The 16,948-nt window shown below is 42.0% G+C and overlaps 1 protein-coding gene across 3 annotated transcripts in view; it reads right to left on the bottom strand.

Annotated features, from left to right (window-relative positions):
* The window catches only part of dok6 (docking protein 6), a 609,418-nt gene that overhangs the window by 149,829 nt on the left and 442,641 nt on the right, over window positions 1-16,948 (bottom strand). For all 3 annotated transcript variants that reach the window (XM_063055165.1, XM_063055183.1, XM_063055174.1), the window contains one exon: window positions 10,751-10,870. In XM_063055165.1, coding sequence (XP_062911235.1) covers window positions 10,751-10,870 — 120 coding nt within the window. The remainder of the gene's footprint in view (window positions 1-10,750; window positions 10,871-16,948) is intronic.

Below are 16,948 nucleotides of genomic sequence, written 5' to 3' on the forward strand. Positions count from 1 at the left end.
TGTTTACTTGGTCTTTTTAGGTACAGGGACAATGGTGGGTGTTTTGAAGCAGGAGGGCACTCTAAACTGGGAGAGGGAGAGAATAAAAATGTCTGTAAACACACCTGCCAGTTGTGCCATGCACATCCTGAGATTAGGAAGACATATGGGATATATTATAGGCTGAGACATAGAATATAAGAGTATTGAGGTAATGCAAAGCTACAGTATTGTGTCTAGTTCTAGTCAGCGTGCTACAGGAAGGATGAGTCAGCACTGGACTGCAACAGAGATTTTCCAAGATGCTGCAAAAGGTTTAATTAAGACCATAAAAGCATAAAACATATGAGTGGAATTAGCTAATTTAGCCCATTGAGTCTGCTCCGCCATTCCATTAAGGCTGACGTATTATCCCTCTCAACGCCATTCTTCTTGCCTTCTCTTCATTACCCTTTGACACCCTTACTAATCAAGAACCTATCAGTCTCTGTCTTAAATATACTCAATGACTTGGTTCCCACAGCCCTTCGTAGCAGCGAATTCCACAGATTTACCACCCTCTGGCAAAAGACATACCTCTTCATTTCTGTTCTCAAAGGATGTCCTTGTATCCTGAGGCTGTCCCCTCTAGTCCTAGAGTCCCCCACTATAGGAAACATTTCTCCATGTCCACTCTTTAGGTGGAAAGTTTAAGTGGCTAAGATGGTGCTCTGTTCTTCAAAACAGAGGATGCCAGAGGATACTTCATTAAGGCGTGCAAAATTATGAGAGGCCTAGATGTGGTAAGTAAGACAGACCTATTTCCCTGGGCAGGGAGCACAATGTCCAGTCAGCAAAGGTTTAATGATATGGTGGAAAAATAGTGGGGGCGGAGATGGGGGTCATTTGGCAAAATTAAAATTTCACACAGGGAGATGCAGGACTCAAGACATGTCAGAGGCAGAAGTTCTCATTATACTTACTATGTATGTGGCCTAGAACTAGATACCCCTGACCTTGAACTGCCTACTCAGTAATTGTAATGTTCAATTTAGGCCATATTCCTTAGATTTTGGAAGGCATTTAAATTTGTCATGAAACTTAGTTAACTGAAGAGAGACAGAGATTGTCAGATCTAGTAGTAAAATGCTTTCTCACTGCTACAGAACAATCAAGGTTCATAAAATCACAGATACAAGAAATTCTGCAGATGCTAGAAATCCAGAGTAACATGGGGGAAAAAAAACGGTGGAGGAACTCAAACATGAGAAAATCTGCAGATGCTAGAAATCCAAGCAACACACACAAAATGCTGGAGGAACTCAGCAGGCCAGGCAGCACCTATGGACAGGAATAAAGGGTCGATGTTTCGGGCCCTTCATTCAGTCCTGATGAAGTGTCTTGGCCCAAAACTCAGGTTTTGAATGAATTCCCTTCATTTACCCTTTGAAGTAGCATGTTCTTAATCTCCAGTGCTTTCAGTAAAATCTGCCACAAGCCCCTCTCGACAATTAGGTTTCCTATCCAATCGGATTTGCTTCACCCCAACAAGCTCTTTCCCAGTCTAAGTGTGCGAGTCTACATCGGGGGCTTGGCGGTGGAGGGAGTCAGCAGCTTTACATTCCTGGGTAATAACATATCAAATGATCTTTCTTGGGCAATCATAAGGAAAGTGCACCAGTATCTTTACTTTCTTAGGAGGTTAAGGAGGTTCAGCTTATCACCGAACACCCTGACAAGCTTCTACGGATTTACGGTTGAGTATCCTAATTGGCTGCATCGTGGTCTGATACGGCAATTCAATTGAGTAGGGATGAAAGAAGTAGTGAGCACATTCTCCCTACTGTTGGTAGTACCTGCAGGGGGCACTGTCTCAGGAGGGCAACATGCATTATCACAGATCCCCACCCTCCAGGACATGCTATTTCTAGGCATGTGTATCAGAAGCCTGAAGCTCCACGTGACTAGATCCAAGACAGCTCCTTCCCCTCAAAAGTGTTGTTCTTAAACCAACTGACACAACTCTAAACACTGCAGTTCAGAAATACTATGATTACTGTGCCCTAAAATGGACTATGTACTTCCATGTAAAGAGTGTGTATAATTCATGTTTAATTAATGTTTTACTTGTGAATGTTGCTCAACTGATGTTATGTGCCTGTAAAGCTGCGGCAAGTACGCTTATAGTTGCATCTAAGCACAGATATCCCACCCTGCAAAAACTCATTTCAGGGAGGTAGCACCTCATACCCATATCCCCACCGCCCCCCCCCCATCGACCTCCAAGGGTGTATGTTGTTTCGTGATTTTGTCTAATCTGTAAACCAAGTTGGGTATATGCAGAAAATGTGACATTAAAATATGTACTTATATTATATTATCATGTTTATTCTATTACAACTTTAAGCAAGTCTACAGGAAGTTTGGCCTTTTGGCTTTATCATATAAGATATCAATAGAGTAGCTCCTTAGCAACTAGCCAGCTAGTTTAAATAACGTTAGCTATGTTAATGAACAAACGACACCTGTTAAACTCACCTCAACATGTCTTTTAGCGAGCAACACTGTCATTATTTTTGAGGTCACTGTAAAGTCCGCCGACACAGAAAACTGATAGGTCTACTTAGCATGAAGAGAGACGACCAATCAGGATGCTCGCTCTCGCTCTCCCTCTCAAAAGAATCGACTTCCGGGATATTGTTTTTAATTTCTGGGTGTCAGGGAGCTGCTATCAATATGCGGGAGACTCCCGGAACTTCCGGGAGTGGTGGGATGTCTGTAAGCATACATGTACTGTATGGCAGTAAACCGGGCATATGACCTATCACTACCTCTCTCCTCCTTTTATTCTTCTAAACTTCATTGAGTACAGGCCCAGAGCCATCAAACACTCCTCATACATTAATCTTTTAATTCCCAGGATCATTCTCATGTATCTATTAAAGAGCACCGGTTTGAATGAGGACCACGAGCACTAGGCCTCTAATCCCGTACTCGCTGATGATGAGACCCCAAAAACAAGGCCTTGAACTCCTGCCTCGCAAACTCACATACCTAGCAGCCCTTGTGACTCTTGTCCACATGAAACTCCGATCTTGGAATCTGCCTACAGTTCATTAACCTGGTCAGGGAACCACCAGTCCTTATTCTTGCTGGTGTGCCAGCCTTACACCAACCACAGATGTCCCACAACTGTGTCGCTAGACTTCAAACGCAAAGCGGAGGCCTAGTCTCTGGCCTGACCTCTAATTCTTCCACATCCCTGACCCTTAATCCTAATCTGACCCCTAATTCCCCTCTTTATCCCTTTACGAATCTAAAATAAAATATCAAAACAACAGCCAGGTTCTGAGCCATCTTATCCATTCATTCATTTATGCTTTCTTCAGAGCATCAATAATATCCGAATTGCATACTTAGTTTGATTGAATTTGTTTTGTTACACCAAGGTACAATGAAATTCTTTGTTTGCATGAAGTTCAGAGTAAACTGTAGACATAATGCTAAATACAAATATAATGATAAACAGAACAATGAATGCAGAACAGCTGAATGGTACAAAGATTGTAGTGGATTCTGAAACAGTGCAAAGATAATACTGGAATAACAATAACAGAACAACAGAGAGGTAGAATTAGCTGGGTACGAGAATTTGGCAGCTCCACCAGGAAGTGGGTGTGAGGGAGGTGATTGATTCGGGAGTCTGACAGCAGTGAGGAAGAAACTGTTCTTGAGTCTGATTGCCCGGCTTTCAAGCTCCTGTATGTTCTCCCAGTAGGGGGAAGAGGGAAAAGGGAATGGCCATGAGCATGGCTGACATTCTTGACCATACTGTCAGCCATGACCATGATGCTGGACTTGATGGAAGGATGTGATGAGTTCATGACTGATTGGGCTGAGTTTACCACTCCCTGCAGTTCCTGCTATACATTGTGGATTCTAACTCAGTATGTGTACTGATTATTAAGCAAACCAATCTCATTGTATCCACTAACAACTTAATAAATGGCAATAACAGATCAAAGACTGCTGTTTTATATCCCACTTCATGCACATTTTATTCATCATTCAACAAATATTCCTTTACCTTACTGTATTGCTTAACATTTGGGGGATGTAATGACCTCTCCAGGATTATACGATGTAAATGCACAACTTTGACAAATAACACCAACAAGTAATTAAAGCTTCATCAAAAAGGCATAAATTTTATTGTTTGAAACATAGAGAATTAGTAGAAGGAGTATGGTATTTGGCCCTTTGCGTTTTCTCCTACATTCAATATGTCCATGATCATCCATTGCAATAATCCCATTCTCTCCCATGCCATTGAGACTAGAAATCTATCTAACTCTTTTTTGATCTCTGACAGAGAATTCATCAAGTTTACCACCCTTTTTGTGAAGAAATTTTTCCTAGCTTCTGTCCTAGATATCTTGCCTCAGGATAAGAGGTAATTATATCCTGAATTCTTTTTTAAAATTCTTCATTAGCAAAGTTGGAGACATTAGAATGAACATTTCCCCCCTGACCCGTGACCTAACTGTCTCACTGGTCTGTTCATCTAAATTGGACTGTTTCCAACCCCTAACGCTACCCTCCCTTACAAAGATTGTTTCCACCATGAAACCTGCAACCTGCCCCCTTGACATTATCCCCATTGCCCTCTTGAAGGATGTCTTTGACATAGCTGGTCCCAGCATCCTCTCTGTTATCAACAACTCCCTGGCCACTGGTACCGTTCCAACCTGCTTCAAGTCCAGCCCCTCCTGAAAAAAAACCAACTTAGACCCCACCTTACCTAGTACTTCAGAACTATTTCTAAACTTCCATTTCTGTCAAAGGTTCTCGAAAAGGTTATTCTTAGTCAATTGCTACCCTACCTACACCAAAACAACATCTTGGAAAGATTTCACTCAGGTTTTAAGGCTTGTCATAGCACAGAGTCTGCCCTGCTGAAAGTGTACAATGATCTCCTCCTCTCTACTGACTCAGGTGACTCTGCCATCCTAATTCTTCTTGACCTCAGCATAGCATTCGATACTGTGGATCATGCCATTTTAATGGACTGTCTCCAGTATGGGGTTGGTGTTGATGGCACTGCCTTGAACTGGTTCACATTCTACCTCAAACATAGAAGCTTCTCTGTCAACATAGGCAAATTTTCCTCTTCTCTAGCTAGTTTTTCCTGCAGGGTCCCACAAGGTTCCATCCTAGGTCCCATTCTTTTCTCTATATACATTCTTCCCCTCAGCCAAATCATTCAAAAACACAACATTTCCTTCTATTGTTATGCTGACAACACACAGCTTTATCTCCCCTTGAAACCAAACGACCAGTCCAATCTAGTCAGCCTCATGAACTGCCTTGAGGACATAAAGTGTTGGATGGCACAAAACTTCCTACAGCTGAATGAAGGCAAGTCTGAAGTTGTCCTGTTTGGTCCCCCTGACTCCATCAAAGTGATTAGCAACAGTCTTGGTAACCTGTCCACACTTGTCAAACCCCATGTCAAAAACCTTGGTGTGATATTTGATTCCGCCTTTAAGTTCAACAAGCAAGTTAATGCAGTAGTAAAAGCCAGTTTTTTCCAGCTTTGTACTATTGCTAAAATCAAGTCGTTTCTCTCTTTCAAAGATCTCGAAAAAGTCATCCACATCCTTATATCCTGCCGCTTGGACTACTCCAACTGCCTGTATACTGGGATTAGTCAGTCGTCCCTGTCCCGCCTGCAACTGGTCCAGAACGCCGCAGCCAGGCTCCTGACAGGTGCCTGGAAGAGGGACCATATTACTTCTATCCTGGCCTCTCTCCACTGGTTACCAGTACGGTTTAGAATTAATTTTAAGGTTCTCCTGTTGTTTATAAAGCCCTAAATAGGCTGGCCCCCTCCTATATCGCAGACCTTCTAATCCCTTATTCAACTTCCAGGTCCCTCAGGTCGGCTGACTTGGGGCTCTGGCTGTCCCGCGATCTAAATTTAAGCTTAGGGGTGACCGTGCCTTTGCTGTTGTAGCCCCTAGACTGTGGAACAGCATTCCCCTCCCTATCAGATCTGCCCCCTCCATTGACTCTTTTAAGTCCAGGCTCAAAACTTACCTTTATTCACTAGAGTTTGAATCTTCCTGATGTGGCTAATTTTTGGCTTGTGCCTAGGCTCATGTGTTGTTTATTTTGTGCTTATAAACTGTGTGCCTTGTTGTTTATATCTGTGTTTCTTGTATTTGTGATTTTAGCTATCTGTTATGGTTTGTACAGCACTTTGGTCAACATGAGTTGTTTTTAAATGTGCTTTATAAATAAATTTGACTTGACTTGACTTGACTTGACTTGAATCTACACCCACACACCCTTGAAATATCCTCCCTGCATCTAGCCTGTAAAACATTGTCAGAATCTTGAATGTTTTAGTTGGATCTCCTCTCACTTTTCAAAGCTCTGGTGAAGCCTAGTAGACTCATTCTTTCCTACCATTCCAGGAATTAGTCAAAGAAATCTCATTGCCACCCCTCTGTGAAGTGTACAGTCATTGGCCACAATATTGGGGTACCTCCTGTACTTGATTTCTGAACAATCGTGGTCTTCTGCTGCTGTAAGCCATTCACTTCAAGGTTCGAAGTGTTGTGCATTCAGAGATGCTCTTCTGCACACCACTGTTGTAATGTGTGGTTATTTGAGTTAATGTCACCTTCTATAGGCTTAAACCAGTATGGAATCTCGTCTTACCTCTCTCATTAACAATCCATTTTCACACACAGAACTGACACTCACCAAACTTTTTTTTTGGTTATACATCATTTCTTAGATAAGGGGACCAGAATTATGCACAATCTCTGGGAGAGGCCTCATTGAGGCCCTATACAATTACAACAAGATATCCTTGTTTCTGTACTCAAAGTTTCCTTCAGTGAAGCCAACATACATTTGCTTCTTTAATTAGTTGGTGCAACAGCAAGTTTGCTTTTAGTAACTCATTAATAAGCACATCTGGGTCTCTTTATTCTTCAGTATTTTTCAACTGATTGCCATTTAATTACTCCTCTTTTGTTTTTCCTACAAAGTGGATAATGTCACATTATTTTATGTTATATTGTATCTGCAGTCCAATTAGGTATAATGTGTAGGGCTGCATTCTATCGAGTTGACATCATTCAGTATTAAAAGGGCACCTCTCACTCCAATAATCAAGAGTGCACAGGAGGCTGAAGGCCCGCTGACGGCCTGTCCTGGATTTGGAGGACTGTCTCTGTGTGTGGGATTGGAGTAAGGGGCTTGTTTTGCTGTTGTTGTTTAATAGCTGTTGTTCTGTTGTTGTAGTGGTTGTTTTTCTGCATACATGGTGGGCATGCTGAGGTAGCAGTGGCAACACTTGTGGGCTGCCCCTGGTACATACTTAGGTTGTGTCAGTTGTTTATACAAATGATGGAATTAGCAGTATGTTTCAATGTACATGTGATCAATAAATCTGAATCTGACTATATGCCACGGTGCAAAATGTGGGGCGAGCCTCAAGCGGTTAAGGCTTTGGTTATCTGTCACCTGTAACTCTTAAAGCAATGGCTGGCTTCTCAAGGTTGAATAGTCAAGTCAGGCTAAGTCAAATTTATTGTAATTGTTACCATATACATGAATACCACCAAATGAGAGAACATTTCTCCAGACCAGGGTGTAAAATACAGTATGGGGGGGGGGGGGTGATTGATAAGTTTGTGGCCTAAGGTAGAAGGAGTCAATTTTAGAAAACCTAGCACATTTTTATTTTTGCACGTAGACCCCTCCTACATGTACACACTTAGTCCAGTGGTCGTGGAGCATACGGATCCCTTCTTTATAGAAGTGGTCCACAGCAGGGGTAAATTGATAAGTTTGTGGCCTGTGGTAGAAGAAGATGAGTTATACAGCTCTTGTTGCATGCATGTGCAATTCAACTCTTTGAGTGAAAATGCAGAAAATTTGAAGTTAATAACTCATCTCCTACCTTAGGCCACGAACTTATCAATCACCCCTGCTGTGGAGCACTTCTGGAGGTCCAAGGCACCAGCTTCTACAAAGTCCATGCTCCACGACCGCTGGACTAAGTGTGTAAATGTAGGAAAGTAAATGTACTAGGTTTTCTAAAATTGACTACTTCTACCTTAGGCCACGAACTTATTAATCACCCCTCGTATTACACATAATACACGTATAGAACACAGTAACTTAGGCTATAATATGAAACAATATACACACAAGAAAGAAAGAAAATGGGAATTGGGTTGACTGGCTATGATGAGATGGGACGGGAGAAGGTTTGTGCCAAGGCAACGTAAGATAGTTGTATTGGATGGTCAAACCTCTAGGGTGTACAATAGATTCAATGGCAGAAACAAGTCACGTAAACAAAGCTGCAACATTCCAAGATAATGGCTTTAGGGCTTTTGTGCAGACATGGAGTATTGTGCAGTTTTAGATGAAAAGGACTTCTCCTTATAAAAGGCAGCAGGAACACATAGAAGATCAAGTAGCAACAAACAAGATGCTGTAGGATCTCAGCAGGTCAGGCAGAATTTGTGGAGGGAGATGGACAGGTAATATTTTGCATCAAGACCTTTCATTTGATTGTCCATTTTCCTCCACAGATCCCTCTAAATTGGTCAAGTTACTTCAGCATCTCGCTTATTGATCCAGATTCTAGCATCAGCAGCCTCTTCTAAGAGGAACAGATAAAAGTAGGTTAATGAAGTTCAGTCCCTCAGTTACTAGGGCAGAAAACATATAGCTTATGTTAGTGGCTACTTTATTAGATACACCTTTACGCCTGCTTGATAATGCAAATATCTAATAAACCAATCACGTGGCAGCAATTTAATGCATAAAATTGCATTGACATTCAAAGTTCAAAATAAATTTAATATCAAAGTACATATACAACCATAAGATTAATTTTATTGAAGGCATTCACAGTAAATACAAGAAACACAATGGAATCAGTGAAAGACTGTACCCAACAGGGTGGCCAAACAATCAATCTGCAGAAGACAACAAACTGTGTAAGTCCAAAAAGGAGAAATAATAATAATAAATAAGCAATAGATATGAGGAACATGAGATAAAGAGTCCTTGAAACTGAGTCAATAGGTTGTGGGAACAGTTTATTAACGGGATGAAAGAAGTTCATCAGGTTCAAGAGCCTCATGGTTGAGGAACAATAATTGTTCCTGAACGTGGTGGTGTGGGCCTTGACATGGTCCAGCTGTTCAGTTGTTGTTCACTCCAGTGTCTTTCTCTGAATTAGTCTAACGTTTTGAAGTTACATAACATAACAGTAAACCATTGCTTTGAAGAATTACAGTCCTCCTGATGAAGATACTTGTACAGTGCTGCTGGATGAGGAACTTGGATCCAATGGCAATACGACAATGGTATAGCTCCAAGTCTGGAGGATGCACATTTTGGTGGGGAACCTGCAGGAGCTGTTGTTTCTATGTGCCTGCTGCACTTGCTCTTCTTGAGATCAACACTATCATCACCTCAAAACTAATCAATAACTTCCAGTACCTCAGCCTTTACACCTTGTATGCAACTGGATCTTCGATTTTCTTACTTGCAGACCCCAGTCAGTTCAGAAGGCTCTGTGCTTAGCCTCCTGTTCTACTCACTTTATACTGTATGCATAACTGCGAGGATAAGCACAGTTTGCTGATGACATCACTGTTGTTGGCCAAGTCAAAGGTGGTGATATATCAGCATATAGGAGGGAGATTGAAAAGCAGTTTGAATGGTGCCACAACAATAACCTCTCACTCACGTCAGCAAAATCAAAGAGCTGATAGAGGATCGAAGTTGGAGGGGGTCAGTAACTTTAAATTCCTTGGTGCTATCATTCAGAGGGTCTGTCTGGAACCAGCTCATATGTGCCATCACAAAGAAAGCAAGGCAGCACTTCTTTCTTGGAAGTTGTACAGATTCGGCATGTCATCTAAAATTTTGGTAAACTTCTAAGGATGAACAGTGGTAAACGCCTTGTCCTGGTATGGAAACAACACTGCCCAAGAATGAAAAAGCTGCTAAAAGGTAATGAATACAGCCTAATCTATCACAGGTAAAGCCCTTCCCAATACTGAGTGCATCCACAAGAAAGCAGACTCCATCATCAAGGACCTTACAGTCCAGGCCATGTTCTCTTCTGCTGCCATTGGGAAGCAAGTACAGGAGCCTTGGGGCCCACACCACCAGGTTCAGGAACAGTTATTACCCTTCAAACATCAGGGTTCTGAACCAGCGTGGATAACTTCACTCACCTCAACTCCGAACTGATTCGACAACCTATAGGATCACCTTCAAATACTCTACAATTTACACTCTCAATGCCATTTATTTATTTGTTTATTATATTTGCATAGTTTGTCTTCTTTTGCACATTGGTTGTTTGTCAATTTGTGTTTGTAGCTTTTCATTGATTCTATCGTATTTCTTTGTTCCACTGAGAATGTCTGTAAGAAAAGGAATCTCAGGATAGTACATGGTGACATATATGTACTTTGACAATAAATTTATATTGACCTTTGAAGTCACTGCAAAGCACTGGCAAAGTTCAATGTTTCTGTCACGGATCTCAAACTAATTAACTTGACTAAAACTAAACCTGAATATTTGCAGGTCCTCCCTCTCAAGGCTGAAACTCCAATAATACGATTGTGGTCAGCTTCGGCAGAATGCATTTATGCATCAATTTTAGCACTGAGATCAAAATGTGAATAACACTTTACTCTCACTGATTCAGTACAGAAAGTAATATAACATATCAACCTACCATTTTGTTCCCTTTGAACGCCGGCTGCCAAAAGATCAGGCTCCCCGAAACTGATGTCATTGAGTCTGGATCCTAAGCATTCAACAGAGAGAAGCTTACACCATTCTTCTGCCTCCAGTTCTGCAAGAAAGCACATGGTAAAATGTGAGAGCATTACACTCTGCTGCTCACCGGAGAACTTATTTTAATTTTAAATAGAATTATTAACAGCAAAACACAACTGTAGCTTGTGGCATGTATAATATACAAATCAGCTGTTTTGAGTTTCAATATTCAAGTTTATTTGTCAGGTGCACATTGAAACATACAGTTAAATGTGTTGTTTATGTTAATGAGCAACATATCTGAATCTGTGCTGGGGGCAGCCTGCAAATGCTGCCAAATTTTCCAGCTCCAACATAATAAGCCCACAATATTTGGCAGAGCATCACAGAACAAAACAAACAACAAAGCAACAACAGCAAAAATCTTCCCACCCACACACATACACAGTGCTTAAATCCCAGGAAAAACCTCCAGCGACATGGACGGGACCTATAGGACCTGCAGGACCTTCGACGTCTTCAGTGGACTTGCAGAGTTTGGAAGACTCAGGTCCAGCCAGTGAGCTTCAGCTTCTGGACTTACAAAACGACCTTTGTCCCTCGACCCAGAGCATTGACCCCAGGACACGTCAATCGCCGGATATTAGGCCATGATCTCCTGACTTGCCAATGACGGGACCCTGGACACAATGCCTCTAACTTCAGTCTCACCAATTTTCAAACCCAAGGGACATTGGAAGGTATTTTCTCCCGCTCACACAGAACACTGACTCTGAAATCCACCAAAAAAATTGCTGACCCTGGTGGTGGCCCCTCGTCCACTCTCTGCCCATCACCAATGTCCCACACCTGCGTTGCTGGTCTTCAAATGTGGAGCGGAGACCTAGATTCCAGCCTGATCTCTAATTTCTCCTACATCCCTGTCCCTGAACCCTAACCTGACACCGAACTCTGCCTGCTGAGTTCCTCCAGCATTTTGTATGTTTTGCTTTGGATTTCCAGCATCTGCAGATTTTCCTGTGTTTGTGATGCCCCGACTCTTCTCTCTGTTTCCAAAACCATCCTTATGAAACTCAAAAAAAATTAAAAATTAAACAATCCAAAGGCAACTAAACCTGAGCTGAGACTTAACGGAGGCCTCAGTTTGGCACTATTTTAGGAAGTTTAGTGTTGACATATTCTGAGACCTATGTGTACTCACCTCTGTTAGCCTGTGTTCCTTTTAACCAGAGCCTGAGATTAGTTAAGTAAACCAATGTTTCAAATAGCTAAAATGAGGGACACTTCCATTAAAAGATGGTCAAATTAAGTGTAATAGTTTTTAATACATTTAGATTGAATTTTACTCAATTTAGATTGAATTTCTCCAGCTGACATGACAATGAAGTTCACACAAGGTTGCACAGCTGTCAACAGGTAGGAGGTACAGTGGAAACTTGTGGCTCATAGTATATCATTTGACACTTACTTAGGGTGTAGCCAAACCTTTCTATGAACTGAAAATTAATCAGCCCATTTAACAAGAAGTCTATTACTTAGATGCATTGGTCATACAATCTTCAAACAAGCTGCTTGAAATATTATTTTATGAGGTAGGAATGATACTCTAAGCAACACAAATTCATTATCACAAACACAAGAGATTCTGCAAATGTTGGAATTCCAGAGCACCACACACAAAATGCTGGAGGAACTCAGCAGATTGGGCAGCATCTATGCAGAGGAATAAGCAGTCGAGGTTTTGGGCCGAGATACTTCATCAGAACTGGAAAGGAAAGAGGAAGAAACCAGAATTAAAAAAGTGGATGGAGGGGAAGGAGTACAAGCTGGAAGTTGACAGGTGAACCCAGATGAGGGGGAAAGTGGGTGGGTCTGGGAGGGGGGATGAAGTAAGAAGCTGGGAGGTGATACGTGGAAGAAGTAAAGGGCTGAAGAAGAAGGAATCTAATGGGGAAGGATTGTGTATTGTGGAAGGAGGAGGGGCACCAGAGGATGGGATGGTCAGGAGAAGAGAAGAAAAGGGATAGGAGGTGAGCTCGAGTTGGGAATGGAAGAAGAAGGAAGTGTGAGGTGGAAATATTATGAAAGTTAGAGAAATTAATATTCATATAATCAGGATAGAGGCTAATTAGATAGAATATGGGGTGTTCCTCCTCTGACCTGAGAGTGACCTCATTGTGACAGTCAAGAAAGCCATGGCTTGACATGTCAAATTCATTAATGAATTCATTATTTGACAATTAGAATAAACTTGGTTTGATCTAGTCTTTCACTTTAAAATTGTCACTTGCTGTGAACATACATATTTTTGGGTCAATTAGAAATGTCATTCTTTGATCTTTTAAACTCAGTCATTTATTGCTGTAGAAAATTTCAGTCTAATAGTTGTTCAGTGACTCTAAGGGAGCTTGGATCAGTTTTGTGTGTGGCTTCTCTGGCTGATGCAGACTACTGTGAGCAAGACCGAAAGCATCAATTAATGAAGAAGAAACCAGGGGTTAAAAACCTTTGAGGACTCAACTGAATGGGTATATGATCAGATGGGGTGAGGTGTAGTTATGGTGAGAGGGTGGATGGGTATGGCAACCCAAGGCCAACGATAGAGTAAGTTGGTGGAAGAGTCCACTCAGAAGAAAATGAATGCCTTCATCTTGCAGGTCTCAACTCCTCAGTTATGTGTGTTTCAGTGTACAATTAGCAAACCTCATCCACTTGGAATAATTATGCACACAACTTTTTTTTTAAGTGTGATGCATGCCTTGCAACACAGTCATGCAACAAAGACACGGAGGCTGTAAGATAAAACTGGAAGCAAACTGCAGTTATGTTTCATACATGCTCATATTTAGCAATGAGATTTTTGATAAAATTCTGTCACATACAAACAAAATGTTGCATACAAATGATAGGGCTTCTTGATCGTCAATCTTAATGATCAGTTTCAAATATAAATGCTTCCAGTGGAAAAAAAACAATAGAGCAGGGTTTCATAGCATAGCGGTTAACACAACGCTTTACAGTACCAATGACTTGGGTTCAATTCCTGCTGCTGCTTGTAAGGAGTTTTACATTCTCTCTGTGTGGGTTTTCTCCGGGTGCTCCGGTTTCCTCCCACAGTCCAAAGACGTACCGGTTGGTCGGTTAATTAGTCATTGTAAATTGTCCAGTGACTTGGCTTGGATTAAATCAGGGGATTGCTGGGCAGAATAGCTTGAACGGCCGGTGGTAATGGGTTGGGGAGTGGCACTGAAGCCATTACTATCAACGGCGGGAATCTCTGTCAGTGGAGTGAAGGAAGATGAGAGATGACTTGATAGAGGTGTATAAGATGATAAAGGGCATAGATCAAGTGGATAGCTAGAGATTTCTTCCAGGGCAGAAATGGCTAAAATGAGGGGCCTAACTTTAAGGTGATTGGAGGAAAATATAGGGGGGATGTCAAAGGCAGCTTTTTTTATACACAGAGTGGTAAGTGGATGCAATGAGCTGCAGGATTGGTGAAGGAGACAAGTACATTAGAGCCATTTAAGAGGCTCTTAGACAGGCACATGCATGATAGGACAACAGAAGGCTATGTGGAGGGGAATGGTTAGACTGATCTTCGAGTAGGTTAAAAAAATCAGCACAATATCATGGGCCAAAGGGCCAGTACTGCGCTGGAATGTTCTATGTTCTATGAAATTGGTGAAAGTAGCAAAGTGCCTTCATACACAACAAGTGTCAGTAATGCAAACCAGTCCAGCATTGTTAAGGAGCAAGAAAAAGGCCTTTAAATTGTAAAGTACACCGAAAAAGACCTTCTCCTTCTATGATAGGCAAACATCCATTTTCACTACATTAGCAGAAGTAGGTATTCCACCTGCAAACTGTATATTAGACCAACCCAGGATATCTCTTCTCTGCAAAGTCTGTTATATCAATGGAGCAGCTTATAACCAAAATTTTGCAGAGGAGTTTGTTTTTATCATGATATATGTATTAGACAAATAAATTCATTCATGAAGCAATAAATAACCTATAAAATTATGGCTCTTAGGTTCAGAGGCTTGATACTTATGTTCCAAGTGAACAAGTTTATAATGCTAAAGTGATAAATTAGTTGTAAGATCACTTTTGATAAAATAGCACTTGTAGTTCTTAGTAAGAGGCAGTTGTGGACGTTATAGAAAACGAGAAAGTCTGCAGATGCTGGAAATCCAAATCAACACACACAAATTAATAGATAATCGAAGTTTTAGGCCAAGGCCCTCCATCAGGACTGAGAAGGAAGGGGGAAGATGCGAGAATAAAAAGGAAGGGGTGGGTGAGGGGAAGGAGGATAGATGGAAGGTAATACGTGAAGCCAGGTGAGTGGGAAAGGAAAGGGGGAAGAAGAAGGAATCTGATAGGAGAGGAGAGTGGACCACAGGAGAATAGGAAGGAAGAGGGGACCCAGGAGGAAGTAATAGCCGGGGAAAAGAGGTAAAAGGTCAAACTAAGGAATAGAGGAAGGAAGGGTTGGTGGGGACAGTGGTGATTTTGTTTTTACCGGAAGGAGAAACCAATATGGGATATGAGGTGTTGCTCCTCTCCCCTGATATGACTAACATTGCTGATGTTACTGTATTGAAGGCAAGTGAACTAAATCCTGTTCAAGCTATTTTCTCATCACTGGCAAATCTGCTGTCACCACTCCTCTCCTCAACTTCATAAATTCTGACTTCTTCAACTTCATAAATTCTGAATAACTCTCTATCTATAACCCTCTTCCCACTCCAAACCCTAGTTCCATTAGTTCTGAAGAAAAACATTCTATCTTACAGCTGACTAGACTTGATCTGCTGGCCTCTAGCCCCTCAGGTAGTAAGTTGTGATCATGCAGTGATGGTGCAGGAGCATAACGTCACCTCTTGCTCGAATCTTACTTGTTGTTAATGTAATGCCCTGGTTCACATCTTTACTGTTATGCTGTAGGTATTTCATTGAGCAACTCTGTAAGGGCAGCTGTTCTGCTTTTCAGCCTGTTTGGTTTATTGATGAAGATACGGGATGATGTGGAATGTGTGCTATCTAATTAGCAGGAAGCTTTCTTAGTGAAGGACACTAAGGTTGGGTTTGGGGCTTTTGTCTGAGAGGAGATGAAGAGAGAAGACGCTGGGGAGAACTGGTCGTAGTATATGATCCGGTTGGAGACCTGTTGTTCGAGATGGATTGCGAGTGACGTTCGGAAGGTGGTGTGTGCTTTCACGTTGACAGAGGATCCAGCGCGTGAGTGACAGAGAAGTTCAAGATGAGCTCCAACTTGTGCACATTTGACTGTTTAATTAGAATGGGCCCTTTTCTTTTTGTTATTCTTTACTAACTCTTCAGTTAAGATTCATAAATATACAGTAATTCCTTTAATCGTATGCAGTGCACTATCTGTTACTTCGTGGCATTAGTTTGTAACAGGGTAGCAAATGACACAGCATCCACACAAACCGGGGTTTGGGCTGGGATCAAGCACGCCCCAATCTCACCAGTTTGGCGGGGCTGGAGGTGGCTTCCCTAGACTTGCGCAGCCAAAGAAACCAGGGCGGTTTCATTGTGGGGGCTTGTCTGGGATCGATCTCATTGAATGCTATATGGTTGTGTGTTTAAGTCTGTTTTAAACTATTGGTCAGTAAAGTGATCACGATACGTGGTTATTGATGCTGCAGGGGTGGAGCGAAGGCTTGATAAAATGGTGGGCAAAGACTTTGTTCTAGTTCAGACTAGCACTGACGTAACGGCAGTAGAACTGCCTGGTACGATTGGTGCCCAGGAGAGGGGGGCCATCAGTTGTCCGTACTCCCTGGGAGAGGGGGGCCGTCAGCTGTCCGTACTCCCCGGGAGTAGGGGAGTGACGGTGAGCATGCCGAATCAGAAGCCGAGTTTCCCATAGCTGGGATGAAGACTTTAATGACACATTGTTCTTGTCTCTGCTGAGCGAGGAGAAGGAGTGGTCTGATGTAGGTCTAATGAATCCTCCAGTGAGGGCTGAGCATTCTGAGTTGGTGGCAATAGAGTAAGGAACGTCCTAAAGCAAAATACCCTATTCCTGAAGGCTTACTGGGGCCAAGCTTAGTGCATTGCTACGGATTGTGGGTATTTATGCTAGAGACATACTTGATACTGGCTCTCGGATTACTCTGCT

The sequence above is a fragment of the Mobula hypostoma genome, chromosome 1 (genome assembly GCF_963921235.1).
Source record: "Mobula hypostoma chromosome 1, sMobHyp1.1, whole genome shotgun sequence".
Taxonomy (NCBI): Eukaryota; Metazoa; Chordata; class Chondrichthyes; order Myliobatiformes; family Myliobatidae; genus Mobula; species Mobula hypostoma.